Source organism: Castor canadensis, chromosome 5 (assembly GCF_047511655.1).
Source record: "Castor canadensis chromosome 5, mCasCan1.hap1v2, whole genome shotgun sequence".
NCBI lineage: Eukaryota > Metazoa > Chordata > Mammalia > Rodentia > Castoridae > Castor > Castor canadensis.
Genome location: NC_133390.1, coordinates 423,455 through 446,944, shown reverse-complemented (window position 1 = coordinate 446,944; position 23,490 = coordinate 423,455). Strand labels below are relative to the sequence as shown.

The 23,490-nt window shown below is 50.6% G+C and overlaps 1 protein-coding gene and 1 long non-coding RNA gene across 7 annotated transcripts in view; one reads left to right on the top strand and one right to left on the bottom strand.

Moving 5' to 3' along the window:
• Nucleotides 1-15,562, bottom strand: part of Lss (lanosterol synthase) — a 30,938-nt gene extending 15,376 nt beyond the window's left edge. For all 3 annotated transcript variants that reach the window (XR_002213263.2, XM_020178663.2, XM_020178664.2), the window contains exons 1-16: nucleotides 15,427-15,562; nucleotides 15,079-15,247; nucleotides 14,209-14,347; nucleotides 12,819-12,927; nucleotides 11,940-12,061; nucleotides 10,353-10,449; nucleotides 8,127-8,262; nucleotides 7,426-7,534; nucleotides 6,897-7,015; nucleotides 5,894-5,991; nucleotides 5,257-5,284; nucleotides 3,689-3,745; nucleotides 3,014-3,085; nucleotides 1,959-2,009; nucleotides 1,237-1,386; nucleotides 540-636 (exon numbers count right to left, since the gene is read on the bottom strand). Coding sequence is in view for 2 of the 3 variants with exons in the window: in XM_020178663.2 (XP_020034252.1) it covers nucleotides 540-636; nucleotides 1,237-1,386; nucleotides 1,959-2,009; nucleotides 3,014-3,085; nucleotides 3,689-3,745; nucleotides 5,257-5,284; nucleotides 5,894-5,991; nucleotides 6,897-7,015; nucleotides 7,426-7,534; nucleotides 8,127-8,262; nucleotides 10,353-10,449; nucleotides 11,940-12,061; nucleotides 12,819-12,927; nucleotides 14,209-14,347; nucleotides 15,079-15,247; nucleotides 15,427-15,440 (1,567 nt within the window). In the remaining variant the exon portion in view is untranslated. The remainder of the gene's footprint in view (nucleotides 1-539; nucleotides 637-1,236; nucleotides 1,387-1,958; nucleotides 2,010-3,013; nucleotides 3,086-3,688; nucleotides 3,746-5,256; nucleotides 5,285-5,893; nucleotides 5,992-6,896; nucleotides 7,016-7,425; nucleotides 7,535-8,126; nucleotides 8,263-10,352; nucleotides 10,450-11,939; nucleotides 12,062-12,818; nucleotides 12,928-14,208; nucleotides 14,348-15,078; nucleotides 15,248-15,426) is intronic.
• A 216-nt stretch (nucleotides 15,563-15,778) lies between these two features.
• LOC141423168 (uncharacterized) overlaps nucleotides 15,779-23,490 on the top strand; it is a 47,338-nt gene continuing 39,626 nt past the window's right edge. For 2 of the 4 annotated variants that reach the window (XR_012447810.1, XR_012447809.1), the window contains exons 1-2: nucleotides 15,779-15,985; nucleotides 16,650-23,053. This is a non-coding gene — a long non-coding RNA (uncharacterized lncRNA). The remainder of the gene's footprint in view (nucleotides 15,986-16,649; nucleotides 23,054-23,490) is intronic. The other 2 variants (XR_012447811.1, XR_012447812.1) reach the window with 1 other exon arrangement.

Below are 23,490 nucleotides of genomic sequence, written 5' to 3'. Positions count from 1 at the left end.
CTGCACCTGGACACCACCCCCCAGACTGACCCAGGCAGGGGCAGAGCTAGGCCTGTCCACCTGTGCTACACAGGGTGAGGAAAGGGTACGGACAGGACTAAGGATGCACTACAGACATCTGTATCACACCCCCAGAAAACTGTTTGACAGGTCAAGAAATGAGATAGAGACCAGTAAGAAGGGGTAGAGCAGGTGCTCAAAGGGCAGGAGAGAACCTGCCCTGCCAGACCAGAACATCAGTGATAGACATGTCCCAGCATCCCACAGCATAGACCTCCACAGCTCCTGTAAATGCCAGGGCTCTATGAGGATACTCAGGGTGTGTGGCGGTCTCCACACTGCACAAGGCCCTTTAGGTAAGCGAGACCCAGTCCAGGTTGAGGACAGAAAGTTAGATGTAAATCCCACCCAAGTCTTCCATGGTCCTTGAGACAAACACAGTCCTTCATCCACAATGCAGGGCTCGGGGAGGGCTCAGCATGGACCTACCAGCATGTTGGGCCTGGCCTGCCTGCCACATTGCTGGCCAACCCACTCACCGAAGACCTCTGAGGGATTTAGCATTTCCAACAAGTGTCCCCCACGCTTGGACTCATAGGTGGCAAACCCTCCATCAGCATTCCTCATGTTCAGCAACTAAAACCAGAGAGGACATACTGAGAAGTGACATGAAAATGGACAGGAAGTTCGTTTTTATGCTAAGCAAGCCCTCAGATGCCCAATGCAGCTGCTGTGGCCACAGCAGTCAGGGCCTTGCACAGCCTTCTGGGGACACACCCAACAGGCTCATCTACTTAGGAGTCACTGCCACTGCTAGGGCAGTGCAGATCGCCACAGTCTAAAACATATAAGAATCAGAGATGCTACAAGGACTGCACAAAACTGGAAAGTTGATAACTTTCCTTCGGACACCCAGCAGAGACCACTAGCCCTCCTGGAGGCTTGCAAGAGTCTAGCATGGATGCAGCAGGTCATGGAGCCTCCAGAACTGAAAGAAGCCTCTGAAACCACACAGCCTCCCCTGGGCCCCTGTGGCAGGGCCAGGTACCAGCACCTATAGCTCAGGACCCTGTACACATAGTCAACCAAGGCCTCAAGGGCCCAGTCCAGCATTCAGTCTCCCAACCCCTGATGCTGCCTGAGCATGAGCTCCCATAGCCTGCCCTTAGGCTGCTGAGATAGGGGTGAGCACAGTCTCATCTGCAGGACATTAAGTGCATAGGGTAGGATCCTCACCACATCCACAGCGTCGCAGAGCCGCTCTCGGGGGATATGCTCAGTGATAGAGGGACACTGCTTCTGCAGGAGCAGCACGGATTTCAAGGCCTCGGATGTACAGTCTGCAACGATCCAGCCACAGTCCAGCGTGCTGAAGGAGAAGCCGCCCTGCAGAATGCCAGTGTGACCAGCCATAATGACAAGCGCCCCTTACCCGCAAAGATGCCAGTCAGGACAGAGACCCATCCTGCTCAGAGGGACCCAAGTTGGGCACATCTAGATGGAGCTTGACTCTGGCATAGGGACCCCCAGAGCTTCAGTCCCACAGGATACCCTCAGATCTCACCACAGAATGGGAGTGGAAGCATAGGTACCCTCCTAACCCACTGTGAAAAGGCAAGCAGCTGTGTCCATGCCTCATTCCATGGCCTGTACCTAGGAGCTCAGAGCCTGGTGTCAGCTCAGAGTTACTTCTTCCTTCATCTTCCCCTTAACACTCTGACTCATGTTCAGTCAGAGTGTGTGTACAGTGATGCCTGAACTGCCCTGAGGCATGACCATGAGTATGCAGACTACCCAGAGGGATGGTGGACCACCACACAACAGGCAGCTTTAGAGACTTGGGCACTGGCTCTCACACAGACACCTACAAAGCAAGAAGCCCAAGGACCACGGGGAAACACCCCTCAAAGGGAAGGAGCAGTTGAGCTTGGGGATCAGGCGGGTTGGCCAATGCATACCTTCATCATCTGGCGGTAATACTTCTGATAGTCTGGAAGGTTATCTGGGACCTGGGCAGCACCAGGGGAAACATGTGGAAAGCAAAAGACACAATGGCACTTAGGACCTCATGTTGCCATCTGGGAGGCACAGCTATTGCCAGCCACAGCCACCATGAGTGCAGCAAGGCACCTGGGAGGTTATCACCCATGTGATCCATAGCCCTGCCACTGACGGGAAATAGGACCAGTCAGAGAGGGCTTAACAACCCACTATCCCACCCCAGCTCCATGGACCATCTGCTCCTAAGCTTCCCTGCTCAGCTCAGTGAGAGAGCAAATAGGTCTGAGTGTGCAACAGGATCCAGTTTGCTCCCCAAGGCACCACTGATCGATCAGTGCATGTGCTGGACAGGAGCCAGAAAGCAGGCTCTACTGTGAAGGAGAAGCAGCGTAGACTTGACCCCCAACAGCCTTAGATACACATGGGCCTCAGCCACAGGAGACTCCTGATGAAGCTGCAACCTCATGAGATCAGATAAGAGGGAGTCAGTGGCTTGGGGTCTGGTGCTCTCCGACAGGCTAAGGCTGATGGTGGTGGCAGTCACTGTGGCAGGAGCAGATTAGCACAGGAGAATGGGGCACAGAGCAGGGGATGCAGATGGGGGGTAGTAGGAAGGAGTGAGATGCTGAAGTGTCCAATTGGACTGAGGGAAAGGTGGGCTGATCTTGCAGGTAGATGACTACATACAATCTCAGAAGGAAATGGCCACAGGCTGTTGTTAATGACTCTACTGGCATGAGATGCATCAAAGGTGCTGGGGTATGAACAACCCTGAGGCTCAGGGACACACCTCCTGGGCCAGCCCTGACCCTCTGTACATAGCCACTTCAGCATGAAGAGCAGAAACCACTACCTGGTGATCGGCCACTGTAGGCCATGACAAGAGCTGCCCTGGAATGAATGAGGTGGATGGTCCAACACAAGGGCTGGGCATAGCAGGGTAGGGGCAACCTGAGAAAGCCAGCTAGGAGAAGTGGGACAGAGAAGACATAAGGAGGTACACAGGCCTCACCTGTGAGAGCCTCAGGAACTCATGTGCCTTTTGCAGGCAGGACAAAAACTCAGGCCTGTGGTGTGCATCTGCCTGGAAGAGAGCAGGACAGCACAGCTGAACCAGTCATCCACTGTCCTGGTGACATCCTGTCTCTATCTCAATAAGAAACTGACACACATCTTCAGAAAGTTCTAGGGCTTGTTGCCGCACTTACCTTTAAAGATAGAAAAAAGTAAGATATAACTGAAGATTGAAGGGAGTGGAATACTACCCTGGAGAGTTACTGGTGCCTCACTTGCTCTACCAGCACCTACACAGAGAACCTCAGGCCCCACCTCAGGTAGCCCTAGGCCTTGGGCTGTACAGAAACACCCGCAGAATTCTTCTACCCTCATTCCCACCAGCACAGAAACATCCTCATTCTTCTTTAGCACATGCTCAAAAATGTACACACAAACAGCTAAAGTTCTAAGACCTTGGGTCCACCCAGCCCACGTACCACCCTCGCCGGCTCCCTCTGGAACAGCTCTGCAGGCTCAACTTCCCAAGGTGCCAGAAGAGCCAGCACCTACACAGCATCATTATCAGAGATGTTTGGGGCCAGGCTAGTGCCACATCTCTCAAGGTGGACATGTGGCTCAAATGCACAGGAAGGTTAGGCAAAGGCTGCAGGGGGGAGATGGAGTCACATACCTCCAGCAGAGCTTGGATGGCAAATGAGGTGTCCCAGATCTGTGAGCCGTTGGTGCCCTACATGCAAAGGATGGGCCATTATAGCAACCCCACCCACTGCCTCCCAGGATCTGAGGGGGTCAGGAACTCAGCCAATAACTCCACCCCAGACTCTGAGAGCCCTGTGCACCCCTTTCCCAGTGAAGTCCTGAAAGAACAAGAATGTTGAGTTCTGAAGGCAGATGTTGGTAATGAAGCCCCACCTGCTTTCACAGGCCCCCAGCAGGACAGCAACTCTCTTTGGACATATGTAGGATTAAACAACCCCCTGAGAACTCCTTCACCATCCCCCGTGACAGCAGGGAACCCCAATCACGGGACAACCAGAAATACTCCCCATTTCCAAGTATGCTTGACATGGCAGGGACCCAGCTGAGACACCACTGGGGTCTTGACAGTGTGGGGGAGGCCATACCTCAAATCCCACCTGGGAGCCTGGTTCCCCAGACAACACTCTGGTCCCAGTTCAGTAGCAGGTAGCCAAGTTCCACTGAGTTTTAGAAGTCCCATTCAGAGGCCTCTAAACCCACGGGGTAATTAGACCCTCAGCTCTTCCATGGTCCCTCAGGGATCAAAGATCCCAGCCAGACACCTCTACCCAGAAAGCAGAGCATCTGCTGTCTACCTGCAAGCCAGAGCTCAGGAAGGATCTGGAAAGATGCTGACCATACACCGTGTGTTACCTCCAGTAAACTATTTCCTTCTCTTCCTGAGCATCCACACATGTCCCTCTCCCTTGCCATTGGGCCACACAGAGAGGAAGCCTGTTGTGTTGCCTGGTTACACCCCACTGACTAGAGGCAGAGGACAACCCCCAAGGTGACTCCAGGATCCAGAAACTAAAGATACAGAGGTCCTAGTGATCTGCCAGAGGAACTTCCTAACAATAGCACAGAGGAGAAGCCATACTAACCAGAGCCCCCCCCCCCCCCATCACAGCAACAAGAGGGCTTCTACAGGGTCTGAGCTATACCTAGGTCTGAACTAATTTAGGCTATTCTGCCCAATGGCTGCAGACAGACATATAAAAACACATGGAGATCATAGACTGAGGCACCCCAGGAGGCACCCATGGTCCCTTGTAGACAGCTCAGAACTAGACAGCAAGTTGGCCTTTACTCATGCGCTGCCGGACTTGTACTAGAAAGGAGTTACTTTTTTTTTTTTTTGAGACATGATTTCACTATGCAGACTATGCAGCCCAAACTGGCCACAAGCACATTCCTCCTGTCTCAGCCTCCCAAGTGCTGGGATTACAGGTGTGAACCACCATGCCCACCTGTGACTTCTGAATCTTAATGAATCCAAAAGGATAAAAAATATGGGGCAAGCCAGGCATGGTGGTGCACACCTATAATCCCAGCACTTCACAATATCAGGCAGAGGATCACAAGTTCAAGGTCAGACTATGTAGGAAGCCCCTGTCTCAAAATACAAAACGAACAAACAAATAAGTAGATTTTTAAAAAAAAATACAGGGCAGAGATGGCTGCAAAGAAAGCCAGCAGCCTCAACTCTGTGACCCTTACCTGCATTTTCATGCCATCAAGGCCCAGCCTGTGAGGATGAGAAAAGCACATATCATGAACAAGGAGAAAGCTGCAAGTTCAGCCAGCAACCCAGAGTCACAACAGAGAGCAAGAGAGTACACAAGTCTCCCCTGGGAGCATCATGCCTGTCTCATTGAGACCTAATGCTGGGCTCATGTGCCCAGCTGGCCTCACGGGCACACCACTACACTCAACAGGAGATAACACAGCAGGCCTCAGACCCAGCTGGCATGTACTGGAGCAGCAGAAGGCTCTATAGCCTGGCCAAGTCTGCTGTCTTCCTCTAATGCCATGCTTCCAGAGGAAAGACAACTTCCATATGCACACAGCTTCCCACCTCAGGGCAGTCCAGGTGCTAACAAGCCCTTCTGACTATAGGCCCTCCTCACACCAGCTTGAACCTGCCCTACCCATCCACAGGTTTCTTGGCTCTGCTTCCCTGAACCACCCAAGTTCCTGCTAAGTAGCAATCTTCCCATTCAAAGACACCCTCTCCTGGTCATGGTAGCTATCCCCAGACACCTGACATGCTGAGGCATGGGGGCCCAGCACCATGCCTGTGTGTCTGCAATAGGTGCTCAGGGCCACCTCCCAACCACATACCAGTCACACTCACCAGAGGTAATCTGGGATCCTGGAGATGTGCTCCTGTAAGGCAGGGGAGTCTGGTCCATCTGCAGTCCAGCGCACAAGCATGTTGATTGTTTTTGAGATCTGAGGGAGATATGGCCATCAGGACCTGCACAGCCTTGCCCCAGAGCCAGACCAGGGGACCTTCACTCTAACAGGAGCTTCCTAAGTGCTCTTGAAGCAAGTGTGTCCTCAGGAAATGACTGCTACCAAGATTGATGTCAGTCAAGGTCATGGGTCAGCTTAGGGTGTGAAGAGGCTGAGGAGAGACTGAGTGCCTACAAGGAGTGGGGAGGAGGCTCCGGGCCAGCTGGGTTTATCCACAGAATTCATGGACTAACCAACCACAGTATGGAGACTGCCAACTCAGCCCACCACTGTCCCAGTGCCCCTTAGCTATGAGGTCTGCTTACTTGCTAGGTTCCTGCCAGTTCACTTGTTCAAGCTAATATGCCCCAACTACTCGGCACATGGCCTCAGATCATGAAGTTCCTAAGGGTATGTACCCTGACTTCTTCTAGACTCATAGCTTCAGAAGGCAAAAGCAAGAGCAGGACAAGCCAAAGGCTTGTGTTCCCCAACCAGGTGGGAGACAGTAAGAATGGAACCTGAAAGCCCTGTCAGGTCTACGCCTGGGTACCTCTAAACCCTGCAAGGGGAACAGAGGGGGAGTCGGGAGGAAAAGCATCCCTCCCAGCTGGCCAGAAAGTTCAGAAGGTAGCCTCTAGGAGCAGGTGTCCAGACACATCTACTTGAGAGTCAGGTGTGGGGATAGGAGAGAGAGCTAAGTGTAGGCAGACAGCTCCACTGATTCTAGGGCACAGGAGATGAGGACAGGGGAGCTATAAACCTAAGACCAGGCCTCATCCCAAAAGGAGATGTGCCAGGCTCCAGGAAGACCTCCACTACCAGTTTTACAGAAATGCCCCTGGGGCATCTGACCTGTGCCTGGTGGCACCACGCACAAACAAAGGGGTGGGAGCACTGACCGGGCCAATGCTGATGCTCTTGGAGAAGCGGTCGTCAGCGGCGATATGCTCATACAGCATCTGGATGGCCTTCTGCCGCAAGCTGGTGCTATGAAAGCGCTCATACAGATTGAGGAATGCTGTGGATAGCAGAGGACGTCAGTGGGCACTAGACACCAGGGGAACACCTGGCCTTAACCACACAATACAGCAATTGGGCCTCTTTTTTTCCTTGGGCTTCCTCCTACCACTCACATTACCTCTCTTACACCTCCTCCTTCTTACCCATGAAGGGCTGTTTCACACCTCTTACTGCCCTGCCTGCTCAGGTAGTGTTTGGGGGCCTCTTGAGAGTAGACATGCAGCTTAACAGGTCCTAGGTGTGGACTAAGGCAGGGTTGTGTATCCTCAGTTCCCACCACAGGGCCAAGCACAGGGGAGGTCATTATCGTTGACAGCACAGGAAAGTGGAAGAAATCATGAGGGCTGAATGAGTGATACCACAAACCACGTGCTGCCCAGGCCCTCTTGGCCCTCAGGAGGTACCCACCATATACCACGCGCAGCAGCCAGGAGTGCGGTGTGTACAGATCATCAGGGGATACGTTGTTCCTTTGTGCAGGCCAGTCGATGGTGGCATAGTCCTCTACATAGAGCTCCTGGAAAGCAGAGTATACCTGAGCCACTGGCGGGGCAGCAGACATGCCTCGAAGACACAGAGGATGGCCTGACTCCAACAAGGAGAGGCCTCCAACCACCAATCCTAAGGGCTTTGGGTCATGCCCTTTCCCAGGGAAGGGGGATAAAAAAATGAATAACCACTGCAGGGTGTGAGGCCCAACCTATCTCAGTTGCCACAAGGCCATTCTGAGGAGCTTCCTCAGCTCTGGGAACCCCAGGCCTACCCTCTCCTCCTTCACAAGGGCACAGCCCAGTATACATCCTGTACTCCATTTCAGGGCTGCTTCCCAAGGACATAATTATAAGTGTAGGTCAGGACTGCTTGGGCATACATGTCCCACAGCCTATGAACTCTCCAAGACCCTTAGAACACTGGACAGTGGCAGCTGCCTATCCCACAACACAGGTCCCTCTAGACAAAATTAGTTTGTCTACAGGAGAAAAGAAGGCAGAGGCTCTGTAGAGCCCCAATGTGAAGATATGAATGGTTAAATCCCAGGGGGATCCAGCCCCAGAGGCTGTGTGCTGTTTGTCTTCCTAGACCAGGTCCCTTGTGGTCAGAGAGCTCACCTGGCGGAGACTCTGAATTAGTGGGTCCTCCGAAGCACTCAGTCGGGTGGCATAGCAGTAACTCATAGGCAGGTAGACCTGCCGGCAATGACACCAGAGAGTAGAAGGGTGCGCCGGCATCCAGTCAGGAAACAGCCTGAAGGACAGCACGTCAGTGAGACACCAGGACAGAAGTCTCTGCCTCACTGCCAGCCCTGGGGCCTCAGTCCTAAGCACGGACACCAGGTGGCTGGCCATGCCTACTGGCCTACATGGTGCTGGTACATTCATGCTTCTGTGGGTGTAGCCACATCTGTGTGCACACCCTCACTAGGGGCTGTCATTCCCTTTTACTCAGTCAATGTTTTCTATTCTAAAACCAGGTGACTGTGGTCTCTTGTGCCAACAAGTGAATGATAGTAACCTAAGAAAAGAGGGAAATGGAGCAAGGGTCTCAGAACACCCTGGGCTATCTGCAACTTTTCTGGAATTAGAAATCTTTAATTAGCTGGCAGAGTGGCTTAAGTGGTAGAGTGCCTGCCAGCAAGTGTGAGGCCCTGAGTTCAAACCCCAGTACTGCCAAAATTAAGGTTTATTTTTAAAGTGTGCTTTAAGAACTTTACGCCTGCTGAATCTCCCCGACCCTGGGTCTCTGATCTCTCTGCTGATGTTGGCTCAGCTTCCTGGGGCATTATGACCTGGCCTGCTTCCTGCCCTTTCCCTTTGAGCCTCTGTCCTCATACATGCATGAGGATCATATGGAACCATGTACACTGAGCATAACTTCCTGTTCCCTGATGGTGAGCATCAGGCCTCAGCCACCTTCACTCTCTTGAGAGCTCATCCACTCATTCCAAAGGGCAGTTTTAAAATTTTTTTTCTTTTTTTTATTGTTTTTACATTTGTTCATATGTGTATACACTGTTTGGGCTACCTCTCCCCCGTGCACCCTGGCCCCCTCCCCGCCCCACCCCCAAAGGACATTTTTTTATACCCTGGGTAGTATTTGCTGCTCCAGGTGGTTTGAGTTTCTGGCCTTCCATTCCACCCCCAACCAATTCCAAGCGAAGACCAGCAGCACCCTAGTGTTTATACAGCCTAGCACCAACAGGGCTCTACTGTGTAGGGATACAGGCCAAACACCCCTCCAACCCCAGCCTCCAGCATTCCACCCCTCCTGCCCTGGTGGTCAGGCTGACAACCCTTCCCAGGCCCTTTCTCTGCCTGCTCCATACACAGGTCTCACATTCAGCCTAGCCAATTGTCAATGGTGTTACCATAGGACATCAGAATGGCTCCAGGATACCTTCCTACCTCAGGTAACAGCACCCGCCCTTCCCCACACAACGGCAGCACTGTACATAAACACACACACACACACACGTACTGCACGCACCTCCATATCCCCAGTCACTCAGCATTTGCCACACTTTCTACTTGTCACCACCCAACCTGACTTTAGAGTTAAGCCCTTATCCCTTGTTTCAAGGATCCTCTCCTGAGCGGCTCTTCATACCATACCTTCTCCCACCGAAGTCATCTACCACAGGGACTCTCAACCCTGTCCCCTCAGCACTCCAAGAGGTTAGCAGGAGCTCGGCTTGAGCTTTGTGTATTTCTAGGGATCTTACCTCCCAATATGGGTAATGCTGGGGTAAACTTATATGTATATGACTGTTTTCTGGGGACAGGTCCATAGCTTTCGTTAGATATAAAAAAATATATAAAAAGATACTGGACCATAGATTGCAAATAAGGAATTAGCATTGACACTGCTGGGTAAATACTATTGACTCTTAAAACAAAATTTAAAGACACATGCAGGTATATTTGTGGGTCAAGTGACATCTAGGACTTGCTAAACATTTGCCACACACCAGATGAAGGGAAAGAGAGAGGCAGTGACTGCCTAACAACTGAGGCTGGGTTGGGAGTACCCTTGTCGTATATATGCTCAGGATTTTCATAATTACCAACTGTGATCTGTTGTCTACCCCACAAAGCCCAAGCTTCCTATTGTGCTACACACTGGGTTCTGTAATTGCTCCATAGTACACCACAACCCTGCCACATAGTTGGGCCCTCTGGCTGACTTGGTACCTCCCTCCCTTCTACCCAACAGAACACCCTTTCCATACATCTGTAAGACTCAGTGCATGAAGGGCCTCTGCTGGGAGCCTAATTCACTCCATGTGGTCCATAACTCTACTGTGGAAGGCAGTAATAACCAGCAGAAAGTAGGCATACCACAACTCGGGGAACAGAGTGTTAAGGCCTTCCCAGCTATAAACATTCAGGATGGCCAGCCAGAACTTTCCCCAGGAAGGGATGGTCACTGCACCACCTGTGAAAAGAATAAGCTCACATCAGTTGCCTCTACCTATAAAGACTGGCCACAGAAGTCATCTGAGCCCCTTCTTGTGTGAACTGAGGGCAGCCTGCCTGCGTTCCTCACATGAGAAGTAAGTTCCAGAGCTGCCCAGGACCCCACAATCACTGCACAGAACCAGCAACTTTCTGGGGAACAAATGTGCCCAGCTCCAGAAGAGCGGTTTGCTGACCCTTCCAATAGGAAGGATCAGGTAAAGACAGCTACCTAGGAAGGTGTGGAAACACCTTGTGCTCAGGGAGGAAGAGGCCCAGATGCACACAATGGCTCATGGCTACATGTGCCTGGAGAAGGCGAAGAGGAGTCTAAGGGCAAGCTTGGCTTCTCCCTCTCAGGTGGAGCTTAAGCAGCTGGCTGTGTATTCCTATTTGACAGAGTGCAGCACAAGTGGAATGATGGTCCAGACTCCAGAGCAGATCTGACACTAGTGGCCCAACATCCAGAGCCACTCCAAGCAGCAGCTGGTCTCAGGCACAGCACATGGCAACACTGACTTGGATACATTTTATGAGGAGGCTGTGCCCGAATTGTAAGTATGCAAAAGTCAAAAAGACCCAGGAAGCTACTAAGCAAAACACTGCCCAAACACATTCCTCTAAGCAGGCATCAGGAGAGCCTGATGAACTCAGCATCAATGACACCAAAGGTTGATGATGAATTAATTACACAATGACAAATACATGAAGGAAAAATGCAAGATCTCATGAGACTACGTACAGACACTTTCTCTAGCATGGTCAGGAAGAAATCCTGAAGAAATGAATTTAAGAAATGAGATAAACAGTAAGAGGAACTTCTGAGACAGTAGGATAGGGATGGAAATTGGGATGAGAGGATGTGGTACATGGGAGCCTGGAAGGGGTTTTGAGAAGCTGACAGGAGGTCCTTGAGAATGGAGCAGACAGCAGGGTGGTAGAGATAGGATGAATAAAGTCTTTGAGAAGCAGCATGGAGAATCATACAAGGCTTTGCCGGGCAGCAATGCAAGCTGTGCTTTAGTGTCAGAGCTGTGGGAGTCATAGAACCTGCCCAGGGCTGTAATGACCTTCAAAGTCCACAGGCAAGGAGAGAGTCAGAAAGCCAGGTGCAAAGGATGGCAAGTGTGGATGGTATGGGCAAAGCAGAACTCTCACTGGGGCTGCCTGCCTCTGGCTGGGCTGCCACCAGAAGGAAGACTACATACTGTCCCACAAGCAGTGTATCAGCACACTGCTTTTAAGTCTCAATTCATAAAGCAAACAGAGTTATCAGGTTATTTTAATTTGCTTTTTAAAAAATGAGTTAAACAATTTCCACCCTATTTCTGCTTTGACAACTTCCCTGATTCATGTATTTTGCTGTGTTTTGACTGAAAGTGAAACTGATTCTCATTTGCAAGAGTTCATTATACCAATATGACACAAACCCTTTACCTAACACATGCCATACAGGGATACAGGGTGTACCTTTCTTGTGAAGAAGGTTCCGGGCGCGTACCAGGTCAGGATCATCAGGCCCAATACCCAGGATTCTGAGAGCCACGTAGTTAAGCGCAGTCCCAAACACTGTGGAGTTGTCCTCAATGTGCCTATGAGAGCAGGAGACTGGTGGGAAAATGACCTCTGCCATTATTTCTAAGAAATAAAGCAACACTGGCAGTGAAGTTTGCCAAAGAATGCTAGAATAACTTCCACCAACATGACACAACACAGGAAGCATGCATAATTTTTCCCAGGAAAAAGGTTCACTCACCTCCCACATCTGAGCTGCTCCAAAACCTCATGGCAAGACCTGCCCCACCTCTCTGCTCACTTCCCTCACCTGAGTCAATGTATCTGCGTGAGGGCAGTCCCAGCGTGTGTGCCACACCAGGAAAGCAGGTTGAGACAGGGAGCTTCTGGGCATCCCCCTCCACCTGCTGACACTCCATAGGCAAAGGCAATTTTCTGCCTCAGTGATTTTTAAACAGTGATGGCTTGGGCAGGAGGCATGGATGCAAAAGAGCACCTGCCTAGCAAGCTCAAAGACCTGAGTTCAAACTCCAGTATCACCAAAAACAAAAACAAAACAAAATACCCAACAATAGCTTTAATTTGGCATGTGGGTCTCAAAAGACCCTCAATCAACTATGAAACCCATTCACAACAACAGATGTGATGATAAGGCCCAGCCTGAACACAGCTGCCAGCCTACTCACCTCCTGCCAGGCTCTCCCTGATCCCACCCCAGGCCCACAGTTGTAGTAGTCACCCCACCTCTCAATGGCTGCTTTGAAACCCAAGAACTTCTACAGAAAAAACAATGCATGAACATACATGTTCATTTTTGTAGTTGGGCATACTTACAGGCCCCAGCCGCCGTCGGGAAGCTGCACTGACCTCAGGTACCGCACCATTTCCTCTCTGTATCCCGCTGGCAGAGGGATGTTTGCCACATGGCACGTGATCAGAAGGCCTGTGCAGCAGGAAGGCAATTCCTCACTAGGAGCAGGTATTCAGCACTGCCAAGCACAAGCTCCTTTCTTACTGGCCCCATGGGTCGCTTCCCATGGAATCAGCCAGGGACTTTGGAACATGGTCAAGGGAGGGGCAGCAGCAGCACAGTTGACTCCCAGCTCAGGCCCTACAGAGCCCACAGTCATGCCTGGCTCCTATGACACAGTATGGGTCAAAGAAACACCAAACACTGCATAGAACCTTGAGGAGGCCTTCCATGAGTGCACTGAAGCCCAAAGAGGAGCCAGTTTAAGATCAGTGGGCCCACAGGGAGACGAGGTCTTGCTTTGCTCTGCTAGGTAAGAAAGACCAAAAAGGTCACCCCTGATTCTTACTGCTTATTTGTATTGTTGTTTTGTGAACTTTTTATAAACCTGTACCATTCTGCAAATGTGTATCATTTTGCAAACAGACAATACTATTCACAAAGAATCTTCATTCCCAGGCTTAGTCCTCTAGTTCATGGAGCTCTCAGGCTAGTATCTACCCTCACTTCCCACACAGAGGCTCCATCAGCCATGTGCCCAAGACCTGGCATAGGAAGGGCCTCATTGCAGAGTTTACCACAAAAACAAACCCATATTTACATAGGAATTCAGATCACTGATTTGGTAGGATTACAAATCACTGGGGAAAAGTGTCCTGTTGTGTGGAGAGAATCTCCCATGTTATAAGGCTGCATATTTCTTTAGAGAAACATCCCCAGGATACAAAATGCTCTTGTCCAGCCAAATCAGTTCAGTGTCCAGAATGTCCAGTTGCAATCCTACTACCAATTACCAGTCTGAACCTGAATTTCCCCTGCCAGAACTCCCCCAATTACCCTTTCAGGGTGAGTTCACAGCAGACATCAGTGCTCACATTGCACTCTCATGGACATCAGTTCCTCGCCTACCACCCTGCCACCTACAGCACCTTGGCATAGGCTGGGCCCTCCACCTAGAATACCCGCCCAATCTCGTACTAGAATTCAAAAGCCACCCCTCAGTCCCAGTCTGTAGAGAAATCCCTGCTTTCCTTATCAGAGTACCTATCATCCTACACTGAGCTATCTGTGCCTTCACTCTTATTCCCCAGCAACAGCAGCAGGCTGACTGGCAACCCCTCCTCAACCCTTTTCCCAAGAGCTCCTAGGTTTTCACCTGATTCACCAAGAGCCTAGACTAGTCAGGGCCAGGCCCCCAAGGATGATCCAAGCTAGCCCTGCCCAGGCCCTCCACTCAGGGTGGCATGCTCCTACCTGGCAGAAGGAAGAGTGGGCCTCCATAATCACCGGCCCAATGCCCGTCCTCAGCCTGCAGCTCTGCGTAAAATGTGACTCCATTCAGAGCCCCCTCATGGGCCGTTTGAGCTTTGGGTAAGTCTTTAAAATAACTCTTCTGCAAAGGGAGGGGGGAAAAAATGAAAATTGAAGGTGCTTGCGGCCTAGCCAGAGGAGCCCTCCTCATCCACAGCCAAAGTCAAAACAGTGAACCTAAATTACTTTAAAAGTTCCAACCATTTCAATCAAGTCTTGAAGTCTTTGATGGCAGTATCACACCTCGCCAAGGTAAAAGAACAATTTCTTGTTCTCCTGATTTTACTCTGCAGCCACACACCTGCAAATTTCTTCAAAACATCTCAAGATGTCTCAAACCAAGCATCCGCAGGGTGTGGGCAGGACGCTGATGCCTACCTGGCCCTGGAATTCTTGCTTTCTCAGAAAGGGCCCGCATGACGGCACCGCCGCCCCCCGGAGGCAGTTGGGCCAGGGCTGGTGACTAGGACTTGGGAAGAAGCCCTTTAAACGACCTTTCTACAGCTAGCTGCACTGCGGACGTGGAAGCACACAACCAGAACACTGGGTCCAAAAGCACCTTTTTCGTGAATAAAAGCAAAACCACAGCTACCGTCGCAACGCCTCTATTCGCCTGAAATTCTTTCAAAGTAAAGCGAAGCAAGTTTCCTAGGCGGGCATCCCGGGAGGAGGAGGCTGAAGCAAAAGGGTCCCTTCGCTCCCACCAGCAGGACGCACTGCCCAGGTCACCGCCGGCTTTTACGAGAAAATAACTCTTGTCAACTAACGTGCCCAGGCCCGGGGGGAGGCTGGGGCAGGACTGTGGCCACTCACGGTGTCCAGCCCCAGGGAGTGGGCCTCCAGCCCCGTCTGCTGGCGGCCAGGGTCGTCCTCCTCTTGGTGATACGTCCATGTCTGCCGGCCCAGCTCATTGCGGAGCCGCCAGCGGCTGAGGTCAGTGGCAGGCTCGGTTTTATAGGGTCCCCCCCGACGACGCAGACACCTGCGGGGACCAGCGCGGGTGAGCAGCGGCCCGCCCTCTCCGTCCAGGCGGGGCAGGCAGGTCGACTGACCACGCCCGCCTCGTAAGTCTGCCCAAGCACCTTCCCCGCCGCCGCCGCCGCCGCCGCCCCGCCGCGTCCCTTCTCAGCACCCGCGGGGGTCCCGGAGCCGGAGACTCACGTGCCCTCCGTCATGACAGCGTCGCGTCTGCGGAGCACGGCGGCCGGTCAGCAAACACCTGCACCGGGAACCCCGCCCGCACGCACCGAGCACCGCGCAAGCGCGCGTCTCGGCCGACGCGCAGTCAGGTGGGCCGATGCCCGCGCAGCCAATCAGAGCGCCGCCAGGTGGGCGTGGGCCACGCTGAGCGATCGCAGTGGTGGAGCTCACTACGCCCCATGCGACGAGAGGCGGGGCCTTCAGGGCGGGGTCGGCCTTGGGTGATGCCTGACTGGGCGGGGAAAGAGCGGGAGGGGATGGGGGCGGGGCCCAAGGTGCGGGCGGGAGCTGAGTCTTAGGGCGGGGCTTGAGGATGGGGCGGGGCCAATCGCCTCAGAAGCCCCGGGACACCGAGGCGCGCGCGATATCCTGACAGGGGCGCGCTTAGGTAGGGTGTCTCGAGTGTCTGTGAGGATGGCCCGGTCAACGCAGGGAGGAAAGGTGGCTGGAGAGAGAGCCGTAGACCGAGGAAGCCAAGAGTGCTGTAGGAGGAACCGCGAGGAGGCCGGGGCGGCCTCAGGTGAGTGGGGGAGGTCGTGAGGTCCGACCTTGGGCGGCGGTCATCAGGAGCCTGGAAGGAACTGAGGACCCTCGACCCGAGGGAAGATCACGTCGCGGGGCGGGGCCGCGACGGGAGTTAAGGGGTCGGTCGGGGGAGGGGCCCGTCGGGGGAGGGCCCGTCGGGGGAGGGGCCCGTCGGGGGAGGGGCCCGTCGGGGGAGGGGTCACGACGGGGGAGGGGCCCGTCGGGGGAGGGGTCACGTCGGGGGAGGGCCCGTCGGGGGAGGGGCCTGTCGGGGGAGGGGCCCGACGGGGGAGGGGTCACGTCGGGGGAGGGGCCCGACGGGGGAGAGGCCTGTCGGGGGAGGGCCCGTCGGGGGAGGGGTCACGTCGGGGGAGGGGCCCGACGGGGGAGGGGCCCGACGGGGGAGGGGTCACGTCGGGGGAGGGGTCACGACGGGGGAGGGGCCTGTCGGGGAGGGGTCACGTCGGGGGGAGGGGTCACGACGGGGGAGGGGCCTGTCGGGGGAGGGGCCCGTCGGGGGAGGGGCCCGACGGGGGAGAGGCCTGTCGGGGGAGGGGCCCGTCGGGGGAGGGGTCACGACGGGGGCTGAGCCCGACCTGCTAGTTGGAGTGAGGGATGAGGTGGTGTTCTTGGGAGCCCAACACAGGCCTTGCTGTTAGGGCTCGGCTAGACGGCGGCGTAGGGTGTCCTGTACCCCTGGGGACTACAGAGGACAGAGCGCCTCCCCAGCCACGTGAGGACTCAGCGACCCTGGAGCCTCGGCGCCCAGGAAAAGCTTAAAGGGGAAAGGCCCTGACTGCACCTGAAAACGGGAGGGCGACAGAAAAGCCCCCGCATGCCAGCAGAAACCGAGGGCTGAGGAACCGTCAGAAGGAAGCATTGCTGACACCCAGGGACTACAGCAAGATCCCAGACAGCTCCAGACGCCCGCAGCGGCCCTGCATGTCATCTGCCTCAAGTTACGACTGCCCAAGCCACAAATTCTACTTCTATGATCTTTGAAGGGCCATGAACCACAGCAAGCCAGGGGGCCAAATAGGGAGGAGGGAGACACACACACACATTCCCTCTAAGGAATATGGCGATTTTAGGTGGCCAGTCAAGGACACTTCTCTTCCTATCCCAGTTCAGAGACAAGTGAAGGCCCAGCAATAAGATGGGTAGGTATCAGAATATCAGTTTTTCCACAGATAAAAAGTTGGTTTGGAGGACAAAGCTTAGAAGCAAAAAGTAGCACTAAGTCTTTACTCCTAAACTCCCAGATGGACAATGCAATCTCTGGGCCATGGAGCCGCTCCACCAAGTGCCATGCAGCTGGATACCAAAACCCATAGGAGCCTCAGCACACTTGACCTTGCCTCTTCTCCCCAATTCACCAACCAAATGGGCTACTCCCCATCCCTGGAGCAAAAAAGCATCTGGAATTTTCTCCCTCCATGTAGAAACTTGAAGAGTGGGAGTAAGAGGTTCAGCCTACGTGGAATCTCAGACTTTGAATCTGGCAACGCTAGATGACAGAAGAGCTTTCAACTGAGAAGAGTTTGAGCTGATATTTTACTGTCTGGACATTTTATAAGTAAAGTGATAATACTCCTTAATATCTAAGAATAAAGTAAAATCCATCTGAGAATTCACACAGACAAATTTCTAAGAACATTCATAATAATAAATGTTTCAACTTGTATCCTGCCAAGTCCAGCTTGTTCAATATGTGGAATACAAAAGAGTCTGGGGTTTGGGGTCTGGACAACTGTGTATATGGTGGCATTATTACACCACTGAGTGGTCTAAGAAGGCATGTCCAGAAGATCCCAAGTTCTTGTGTCATCTGAACAGAGAACTGGACAGAGACACAAATTGCAAAACAGTAACAACTTTATTTATTTTTTTGGTGATAAGGGGTTTGAACTCAGGGCCTCACCCTTCCTAGGCAGGTGCTCTATCACTTGATACCACTCCACCAGCACAAAACTTTATTGATAGACAAGGGAAGAAAAAGTAAGAGGAAGCACCGCAAGAGAAAAAGCAGTGGGCTCTTGCCAAGTAACAAAGAACCATCGACCTCTTTGTTTAAACACCAATTCATAAATTGTAAGGCAAGAAAAAAGAAAGGGCTAGGGTAGCTGACAGGTTTAATTAACACAGCCTTATCACATAACAGGTTTTTTTTTTTTGCATGGATGCTTATGCTAATTTTAGGCCTTTAATTGTATGTATGAGATGTGACCAATATTCATAAGGTCTTGAGTACAGCACTTTGCCTGAGAGGTCAAACTAGAGCAAGCAGAACTTTCTTTTACCAGGCAAGCCTGAACTCAGAGGCACCCCTTTGGACACTATCTTGCAAGGATATTTAAGACTGCCAGGGTATTTATGACTTAGAGGGGACTTATTGCCCTAAAGATGGCTCAGGGTGGTGCTGGGGGAGTATTAAAAAAAAAGTCTACCATGGAGGTATCTGTTTGCTTAAGAGGAGTCCCATGGTGGGTCACTTTTTCTGTTCCTAGCCTGTCTGCGTGTCATTTACTAAAATAGATGAGGCTTGCTTGAAATTTTCAACTTACAATTGAAAACATGTTTGTAGTAGATATTTCTTAGACATTGAAGTAGAAATGTTCAGTAGGCTGGCATTCAGGAGAGAAAACAAGACTAGGGAGGGAATTTTGGGAGTCCTCTGTTTTACAGGTGGTATTTGAAATCATGAGATTGCAAATGAGCAGAGAGAAATTCCAGAATGAGTCCTGGAGAACAACTCCAGTCTAGTCAAGAGCAGGTTGGCCAGACAGGAGGAAAACTAAGAAAATGTGGAGTCAGGGGAGCCAATAAAGACCTAATCTGGCCAGGTGCCGGTGGCTCACACCTATAATCCTTGCTACTCAGGAGGCAGAAATCAGGAGGATTGGGGCTCGAAGCCAGCAAATAGTCTATGAGACCCTATCTCGAAAAAACACTTCACAAAAAAGGGCTGGTGGAGTATGTCAGGGTGTAGGCCCTGAGTTTAAACCCCAGTACTAAAAAAAAAAAAAAACCTAATCTGAACTGAGGCTCTAGAGGAATTGGAAAATGGGGACTAAGAATTGATTACTGGATGTGGCAAAACAATGAATTTGTGACTGACGAAGTAGCTCAGGAGACATAGGGAGGAAAGATTAATGACAGTTTCTAGTTAAACATGTCTTCTAGTTACACTTCCTGCATAGCTGGGATAATAGGCACATGCCATTGTCGAGAGTTTTTGCCTCCACTGGCTGAAGAATTGGCTCATGAGGCAGAGGACTGACTCATGAGACAACAAGGTCAGCACACAAAGTAGGATTTATTACAAAGGAAAAGCTGCCCCTAGAGATGGACAGGGAGCCCGGAAAATTGGTAGCTCCCTGTTCTTTACGTAAAGGGGTTTTTTATTTGGTCATTTTCTTGGGGAAGGGGAGTCAGGTGTCAGGGGTGGAGTGGTCTTTTGACATATCTCTGCGGGAACATATACAGAGTCCTGTGAAAGCCTCCTGTTTATTGGCTTTGTGGCATTTTTGAGGAATCCCCAGGGGGCTATGACTTGTGAAATCACATGTCCCTTTGCAGGATGTAGGGTTCATTGGGGATGGGGGGACTGGCTCATTTTTGTCTTCTGATCCCCCAGACCCAACACCACCATGCCCAGTTTTTTATTGGTTGAAATGGGGTCTCAGTGTTTACCCAGAGTGGCCTCAAACTGCTTTCCTCCTGATCTCTACCTTCCAGGTACCTAGGATTATAGAGAGCCAATGCTCTCTACTGCTTGAGCCAAACCTCCAGTTCATTTTGCTCTGGTTGTTTTGGAGATGGTGTCTTGTGAACTATTTGCCTGGGCTGGTATCAATCTGAGATCCTAATAGCCATGAGCCTCTGGCACCCAGCTGGTGACTTGTTTCTATTGGAGTCAAAGCACATAGACACTTCTGAGTTTTCCTGTATTTGGAATGTTCAGACACAAGGACCAAACTCTGCCTATAGAAAGATCTAACTTCTCAGTATAATTGAATGACCAGAATGATATACTTGGAGTCTTATTATGCATTTTGCAATCTGAACTCTCAGATACAAAGGTAAATACAATTATATACAACTCCAATTTTGCGTGTACTTAATAATTTTGTTCCCTTTATGAGATTTTTTCTTTTTTTCTTTATTGGCTGAAAATGTGCAAACTGAGAGATACAATGTGAGCAATCCTTTCCATGCCTTTCCCCAACCAAATCCCTGTTGCCTGGATGATATTTGACCATCCTGTAATAGGTACTTAAACTGCTCTTGCTGAAAAGCATTGACTCCTTACTTGGGTACATAAATTAACTGAAAACAGGAGAAAAGATTGGCATTCCTGCCTCTGTTTTTGTATCTGTCTTTGCTCTGAGCCATTCACCTAGAAGCCACCTTGGAATTCCAAAGAACAGGACTGATTGATAATATCTTTGGAAAGGTGGATAGAAGAAATGCCCCAAAGGAAAGGAACAACAGAGCCTCCTTAGGACAGACCATTTGTCACACAACAACTTACCCTGACCAGATTGCTCCTCTCAAGTGAGGACAGCCTAACTTCTCTGGAACCTAAACAGGACTGAGATAATGATCAGCCAGGATGCATCTGTGACTAGGACTCTTTATTCCTCTTACTTCCTACCCTATTTTTTTTTTCTTTCTATTTTGGCCTGTTTGAACTCAGGGCCTTGCAGTTGCTAACAAGGTACTCTACCAGTTGAGCCAAAGCATGGGTCCTTTCTGCTTTAGTTGTTTTTTGAGTAGGGTCTCACTTTTATGCCTCAGCCCTAATTCTTTTTCTGTTTAAACCTAAAGCTTATGTATATACCCTGGAAGATGTGCTAAAGTGCTTTGTTCCCACCACATGCTGGTGCCATGTAATGAATCTCCTTTCTCTGCCCTTCACCATTACTTGTCTCTTTCTGGAGCATTGGAGTGAGAGACCACATCTGACGTGTAAAGTGTAGATTTCACTCAGTTCCTCTGCTTTCAGTGGCACTAAGCTATGCCTCATGCCCACAGTTCTCACCTGCTCTGACCCAATACTGTAGGCTTCCATCCAGGTAGGGGAAGGAAATCTATGACCATATTGTTCCTCACATAAGCTTTTCACCAGTTCTTCTAGTTCTGTGCCTTCTTGGGGTTTGCTGACAAGAATGGTCTTTTTCTTGAGTTTACAAGGCATTCTACTTACTGAGTTTACAATAAAGAAATAAAGGCCGGAGCTCAAACCCTAGTTCTGTTACAGGAAACTCAAATAGAGACATGGGAGTCTGAGGTGAGAAAGCAACACTTTATTGTGCTGACACAGACTCATACTGAGCCCTGAAAACAAAGGGGTCTCATCTTATCTACTCTTGCAAGCAGGTTACAAAGGCAATAAAATTAAAAAAACAAACAAGGATTAATCCATATGTGGTTGCAAGCGCTTATGATTCATTGCCAGTATGGGTAAGCAGTCCTCAGGAGACTCTTACTTCAGAGAACAGGATTTTATTGAAACAAATCCACATGGCACTCTCACACGGATCCTAACGTCCCATCCTCTACTACCCCAGCCAGCCAGGAACTTACTCAGGCCTTCTCCAAGCCTCACTCACAGTGGGACATTTCCTTAGCCGATAAGGGGAGTCCAGCCGAGCTCTGGGGGATCCTTACAGCCAATCTTAGTTCCAGGTGGATCTCGAGGTCAGGTCTGCCAGTGACACCCTGTTGTCGAGAGAAGGGGTGGTGCTCTCAAGCAGTGGCTGCCTCTACGTCAGAGCTTCCGGATGGGCTCTGACAGCGCTGTCTCCAGCATTTCAGAGGCGAGCGATAAGTGGTAGTGAGGCTTGGGTTCTTATGCTTGGTAGTGACCTCGTAGTTGGTGTTATCGGCCTCACCACCTTACGGTTGGCTCATTTGCATATCGTCCTGTCATTCTCTGGCTTGGTTTCTTAGTCCTAACACACACTAACTAATAATTCTTATTACAACAATTTCTCATACTTTAACACAATACAGTTAATCAGTACAACAGCAATCTTACATGTGTTCACCACAATGGTTAAATGCAATTCTATGGGCTATGTCACCCTAGTGCTAGTGCCCTTCTACCCCCAGTGCTATGTGACCTTCTTCATGTTTGAATTCTTTAGGTTTTATTTCTGCTATGCCATCCCTTCCCCACTGCTACTTTATCTGAACACAGGCTTGTCTGTTACTCTTCTGGTCCTCCTCCCTGCTGCAGTCCCACCAAAAAAAAACAACACCTGGTAGGACATCTATGAATTTCTCTCTAATGGCAGAATTATTCTGAATAACAGGTACAAGGCATTAAGTACCGCTCTGTTAGGCATACAATTGAAGTGATTACTTCATTCTATGTTATGATAATGTGACTGAGGCTCCTTCAGACCACAGTTCAGTTAAATAGTGACAGTAGCTTTAAAAGAATATGCTCATCTGCCCAAACCCTACTCACAATCAAAAACATAGAAACCTCAAAGAAAAAGACAATTCTTGGACTGGAGGTATGGCTCAAGTGATAAGAGAGCCTGCTTTGCAAGCATGAAGCCCTGAGTTCAAACCCCAGTATCACAAAAAAAGAAAACCTTGATTAGAAAAAGGCCATTCTTGCCAGCAAACCCCAAGAAGGTACAGAACTAGAAGAACTGGTGAAAAGCTTGTGTAAGGAACAATATGACCATAGATTTCCTTCCCCTACCTGGATGGAAGCCCACAGCATTGAGTCAGAGTAGGTGAAAATTTGGGGCACGAGGCATAGCTTAGTGCCACTGAAAGCAGAGGGATTGAGTGAAAGTCTGCAATTGTGTGGGTGCCCAATCCTGTTTCACTTAGCCACATAGCTTAAGGTAGTAATAAGAGGACTCTTCTGGAGCAGCTGGCCTGCAAGAAGCCAGGCATTGTGGTACATGACTGCAATCCCAGCACTTGGGAGGTGGAAGCAGGAGGATTATGAGTCTGAAGCCAGCCGGGCTACATAGTGAGACCCTGTCTCAGAAAAAGAAAAATTGCTGAGTGCCCTGTCTCAGAAAAAGAAAAAGAAGTGAGTACTCAATAAATTGGGCAGAGACTGGGGGAAGGCCAGCAGGTTAAGTATGTTGTTGAGAAATTTGAGTATACCAGGGATAGAGATGATCTTAAAAGTTTTATGAAACCAAAAAAGCAAAAGCACAAGGTAATGATTTCCCATTTAAAATGTTACTCCTACTGAAATGATTAATCAAATACAAGGGTAGAAATAAAGACATTTTAGATATGGTTTAGAGTGAAACCAGAGTCATCTTGTGTGATTGGGGTCTACTGCACTGCTAGGTCTTAGCTCTCCTAGCTCAGCAGCAGAGAGTTCCTAGTTCACACAGAGTTCTTTTGTCTCCTGAATGCTAAGAATGCAGTCCATAGAGAGTGAGTGCACAGGCAAGAAGTTTCTTAAGCAAAAGGACAAAGCACCCACGGAAGAGGGAGGGGTCCTGAAGAGGTTGC